At 23.3% G+C, this 6,199-nt stretch overlaps 1 protein-coding gene across 1 annotated transcript in view; it reads left to right on the plus strand.

Annotated features, from left to right (window-relative positions):
• The window catches only part of LOC111633991, a 271,060-nt gene that overhangs the window by 112,586 nt on the left and 152,275 nt on the right, over nucleotides 1-6,199 (plus strand). Inside the window, exon 8 of the mRNA XM_023378659.1 lies at nucleotides 1,210-1,311. Coding sequence (XP_023234427.1) covers nucleotides 1,210-1,311 — 102 coding nt within the window. The remainder of the gene's footprint in view (nucleotides 1-1,209; nucleotides 1,312-6,199) is intronic.

Here is a 6,199-nt window from a genome sequence, read left to right on the forward strand (position 1 = left end):
TTTTTTTTTTAAATTAAAAACAATAGATCGAGGCGGTTTTGTTTTGCTTTTAATAGCTTTTTTACTATCTACTTTATAAATTTATAAACTGATCTTTCTAAAAATGCAATTAATTAAATAAAAATAAATCTATCTTATTATTATTATTTATTTTTTTCCTTAAAAAAAATATTAATTTCTTCCTGAAACATAAGTTAATAAAAATACAAATTTGATGTGTAAATCTATCATCTTTGAAAATAGCTTTATGATTAACGCGTATACATTTATTAGTGAAGTATGAAAACATTTCTGAAATGAAAAATCGGGTTTTGTTTAGATTTTCAATGACTCAGACGAAACTTTTGTATCAAGTTAAAATTCTGTTCATTGATTTGTTTCTTTGCTTGTTTCTTTAGCAGAATGTTACAATAAATAAATCAAACGAGTTGCAGGAACACATAATAACGATCTCGTAGGAGTCGATATATATATATTTTTTGTTAGTATTATTAGCTCAATAACTACGTATGAAAACCGAAATAACTTAGTTCTTAAAAGAGAATAAACTTTCCTTTAAAACTTTATAAAATTTTCGAAATGAAAGTAATATTATTATTATTTATTATTTTTTTTTTTGCATGAAATAACGTTTCGTAGGCTACAAGTTACTAGTAAAGTAACGATTAGGGTAAATGATTTATCATTCGTAATGTTAAAGAAAGAAAGAAAAAGAAAAAATTAAGAAAATGAAATAATAGAAAACTTAAATCGATTTCTTCGATCACAATTTTGTCGAAGTCATCAAATTAAGAATGTCATTTCGACTTAAATCTTTTTTTTTTTTTTTTTTTTTTACTCGTCTTATTTATTATTATACATTTTCTTCTTCTTCTTCTTCTTCTTTCTTTTTTTTTAATCGTCGGCTTTAATATTTCCTGCTCTTATAAGCTTTGCATTCAACACTTTCAGTTTTCAAGTTAACATTATTGATTTTTCTTTCCCCTTTTTTGCGCTTTTCTACCGCCTGAATATCTAACCAATTGATTATTATTATTATTATTTCCTTTTTGATATATTTGCACCTTTTAACGAAAGTCATATTTGGTTTTGGTTATGTTTTCCCATAATCTCAGAAACACATTGATTGTAATGCTTGTGTATGCAAAAACGTACCTGACTGCCGTTGTAGATGGTATTTGTTTTTCCCTTTTCTTTGCTTTCCTTCAGTTGCTTTAATGCGTGAAGTGCATGTGGAATTGGAAGCCGTCAAACAGGAGGAGAAAGATTTGAAAACGCACGGACAGCTGACAAGTGGGGACGAATTGACAAGTGAGTGTTGATTTTGTTTTTATTTCAAAAAGCTTCTCTCGAATGACTTTACTACATCTGTATATAAGAATTTTCTTTTTTTTTCTTTTCTATTTTTTTTTTATTAAATTTTAATTTACATTAAATATCTGCAAATTGTTCGAAAAATATGTGGTTGTATTTCACTCACAACAATACATCATTACGGATTATATAACTGCTTATTTTCAATTACAGTCGACCCCCTATAACACTGTTGATTATTCCGTTTTATATGAATTCCGTGTTGTACGAGTCACTTAGATTTTACAAATACGTGTGCCGGGCTGTAAACGGCTCATGTATTTGTAAAATCTAAATGACTCGTACAACATGAAATTCATATAAAACGGAATAATCAACAGTGTTATAGGGGGTCGACTGTAATTGAAAATAAGCAGTTATATAATCCGTAATGATGTATTGTTGTGAGTGAAATACAACCACATATTTTTCGAACAATTTGCAGATATTTAATGTAAATTAAAATTTAATAAAAAAAAAATAGAAAAGAAAAAAAAAGAAAATTCTTATATACAGATGTAGTAAAGTCATTCGAGAGAAGCTTTTTGAAATAAAAACAAAATCAACACTCACTTGTCAATTCGTCCCCACTTGTCAGCTGTCCGTGCGTTTTCAAATCTTTCTCCTCCTGTTTGACGGCTTCCAATTCCACATGCACTTCACGCATTAAAGCAACTGAAGGAAAGCAAAGAAAAGGGAAAAACNCAATTGTAAATTAACTATTGTTGTTTATAATTAATATAAATCTATGTGTGACGTTTTATTACAAGTGTTATTTAACACATAGATGAAATGGCAATCGGTAGATGGCAGCACTAGACTATACACAGTTTAATCTGTGGTAAGGAGATAAATAAATATTGGTAATGCGGTCAATCGATGATATTGAATTGTACAAATCTTTAACTAAATATACGATTAAAGTTTAACAAATATATTCATTGTAAAATTACTGTGTAAGCTTAAAATAAACTTTGTAATAGAATTTATGGTTACTTATTAGATCGAAGTAATTCAGGCTATTTAATCGATCCGTGGCTTACTGCAGTGCAGCACATTAAATGAAAAATATATTGTTGACATATAAGATATTAATGCAATTATTACAAATATAACGCTTTAACGATCACGAATGAAATACCATAAAATCAAATCGTTTTCTTTGATTTAATTCGATACTTTTGAAACTTGTTTATTATTATCTATGCTCTACGTTAAATTAGTTAAATTCTTTAATTAATTAATTTTTTTTTAAAAAAAAAGCAAATATAGTGAAAGAAAAATCTATGTTAAACATGTGAAATATCAATTTTTGATGTAATTTTTATTTAATATTGACTGAAATGATTTAAGATCTACTTGGCCTTTTTAAATTGTATAATCTAAATAAAAGAAATTTTATATAGATTACACAGTAATATATAGGCTATTCACAGTAAATTATTTCTGTAAGAGTTCTTAGTGAATTCTTTTTTAGACATTATTTTTCTAAAAAAACTAAATTAAAATAATAAGTGAATAAATTAATAAAATATATCCAAATATATTAAGAATAAAATTTCGATTCTATCCCTTATAAAACCTTTCATTAGTTAACATCTCAAAGAAAATAATAATAATAATATAGTATTAAATACATACAGTATATGTATACTTCTTAATGAATTACTTAATTTTATATAATATTTGGTTTGTATTTTACTTACTTTTCTAACTTAAGATATTGTTTCTTTTAGTTAAGAATTTTTAATTATACTAATTTAATGTATTTTATAATATTTATAATTACATTTAACGATAATAATATTATAAATTTCATAATTAAAATATTTTTCTATATACTTATGCCTTATTGGAGTTTTAAGAATTAGCATTTCCTATACCTTCTATTTATCTCTTCAATAGAATTTATAATTTTATTTAAAATAGACTTTCCATTAGTGAATTTCTATTTCTAAACATTATTATAATTAAATTCTAGATATAAAATAATTTATTTATTTATTTAATAAAAAATGCTAAAAAAACTATACACATTTTTTATCTTGAAAAATGAATTATATATTGACTTTTTAAAGTATTATTTTCTTATTAATTCATTAAATATTAAATAATTAATTAAAAACGTCGCCATTATTTAAAACTAAAAAAAGCAAGATATTAATTAATTTTATTTAAAAAAACACACACACAAATTATTCTCTATGAAGAAAGAAAATTTGGTTTCTGTATATTTAAAAATTAGATTACAAATTAACATTAAACATTGTTCGATAATTTTAATGATATTTAAGCGAAAGTTTTAGTTGTTTTTCCTGAAATGTTCTTTTAATTAATTATTTTTAAAACTAAAATATTTATGTAACTAAATTATATGAATATAAAATGATTAAATTAATTTTCATAATTCTTTTGAAAGATTAATTAATGAAAAAAATATTATTGTTGTTGTGATAAGTATATGACTGCTTATTAGTAAATAGCATAAAAATAAACTGTTATTTTAGAAATTGTTGTTAAAGTTATTTATGTATTGATGAAAATGAGAAGTGTACAATTACGGAAATGTTTTAAATTCTAAAAGTAAATAAATAAATACAGATAATACTAGTACAGCCCGTTAGTTAATTGTCTTAACTATTAATAGTTAAATTCAACTAGTTAATGTGGTCCTAATAAAGAGATAGTAAATGATACTCGAATTATGTGAATCAGGTGTGTATATACAGAATATTTTAAAAGGAACACAAGATATATTTTTTCTTATATTTCATGCGTAATTTTTATATAAAAATTAAGCAAATTAATTATTTCATTTACTGGCTGTTAGGTGTTCAACAGTAATTGTTTGGAAAAATAATTAAAACCAAACTAAGAAAAACAATAATCTTGTATTTAAAGAGGTGCTTAAATGCCCCATGCCCCCTTAACAACTTCTTGATAAGAATTAAAACAATTAATAAATATCAACTAGAATTATTATAATAGGATATTTCAGTTCTATGAGAAAATTAAAGAGAGTATTAAAAAATCTAAGAATAAAACTCAGTAATGAAAAATAAAGAACCATTTAATCACAAAACCATTGATGAGATAGCCAAATTAAAATCTTACCGTTTATTCTAAGTGTAGAAAATACGTAATAACCAAATAACCTCAAAAATGAAGGAATATTTTAACTATTTAATCTTAAACAAGGAAAAAATAATTAGGATAATGAGGAGCTCTTGAAAGATTATTTACTTAATTACTAAGCTTCACTAATGCAATGAACTTAATTCAACCCCCCAAAAAAATTGCAGGTTAACATAAGAAAAGTGGAAAAAGAAATTATAAAACAAAGTCTCATCTATCTCATCTTTTGAAAAGATAACATATAGTAAAAGAATATTCTCCAAAATGATTAATTCTATTATAAAGCATTAAAAAAAATAGCCGCTGGACATCACAAATAAATATATCAGACGACCTCAGTTTCTTTACAAATTAGAAAAGACAGCAATTCATTCTATTCTATATAAAAAAAATAATAATAATAAAAAGTAAACAGAAAACGAAAGGTCACGTCTCAAGGATGATATTTTATACATAAATAATAAACAACATATTATTGACTTGTTATATATCGGATATATTTCTTACTTATGATTTTTTGACTTGATATAAAACAAATTTAAAAACAGCCATCCATTTTTATTCTTATCTTTTTTTACTTAATTTAACTCATAATCCATTCAATAAAACATATATATATATAAAAAGCATCTTGTAATGTGGAAGGACTGAATGCCATAGAAAAATTTCTATCATCATTCAACTGATTTTCCTTCGCTACTATTATTGGTCTAGTAGAAATTTTGATCACCAAATAATTTAATGCCGAAACTCCTAACAAACTCAATTACTTTAACATTTTTAAACGAAAAGCAATTAAAGATGAGAAAGAAAAAAAAAGATACTTAAAGGAAATTTTTTATTCTTTTTCGAATCGTTTACTACTGCTAATACCATTTTCATTAATGATAATGTGATTGATATAAAATGCGAATAAAATTATCAAATTAACTTTTCAGCAATATCTTAGCATTATGACTTGTATTCATTCATGTAAATACAATAATAATTTATTTAGAACTATTTTTGATTTGATTTATCTTAAATTCAATGATTAAGAATTGAATTTTGAAAAAGTTTAATTTGCTTGATACGCAGTATTTCATATAGTTTTTTTGTACTTTGATAGCTTGTTTATATATAATTTTTTAAAACTGATATGTCGATAAAAGTATTCTAACTCTGCACTATTTACTGGATAATAAATAAATATATAAATTTATATTTGTAATAATAATACCCTATATTTTCTAAGTATAATATTAAATGAAGTTGTTAAATAACGCAGTTTTAAACTGCTTTTATGGAATGAATATTGAGAAATGTTTATAAATACTTCTGTAATTGAAGTAGTGTTTTTTCTGAATTCTGAGAAAGCTTATCGTAATGTGGAATTTACCTGCAAAAATTTCCGAATTATGTCATTGATTATGTATTTAAACATAGAGTTTTCACAATGTAAAAAGAGACAATAGACATTTGAACGTGAAATATTTACTTTAAATGACAGAAATATATTTTTTTAATATTTTAATCTTTATTAAGAATTTATTTCTATTTTAATAATTACTATAAAGAAATTTAAAGAAAACTATGATATAATCTTAATTACAATTTTAGAAAATTTATAAAATTTTTTATCAAAATTAAGATTATAACTATTAATTATGGAATAAAAAGATTAATTTAATATACTTAATTAAAAATAATTTTAGATTCTCTAAACTTTTAT

This window comes from Centruroides sculpturatus, unplaced genomic scaffold, assembly GCF_000671375.1.
Source record: "Centruroides sculpturatus isolate CEXI.00-Female unplaced genomic scaffold, Cexi_2.0 scaffold679, whole genome shotgun sequence".
Classification (NCBI taxonomy): domain Eukaryota; kingdom Metazoa; phylum Arthropoda; class Arachnida; order Scorpiones; family Buthidae; genus Centruroides; species Centruroides sculpturatus.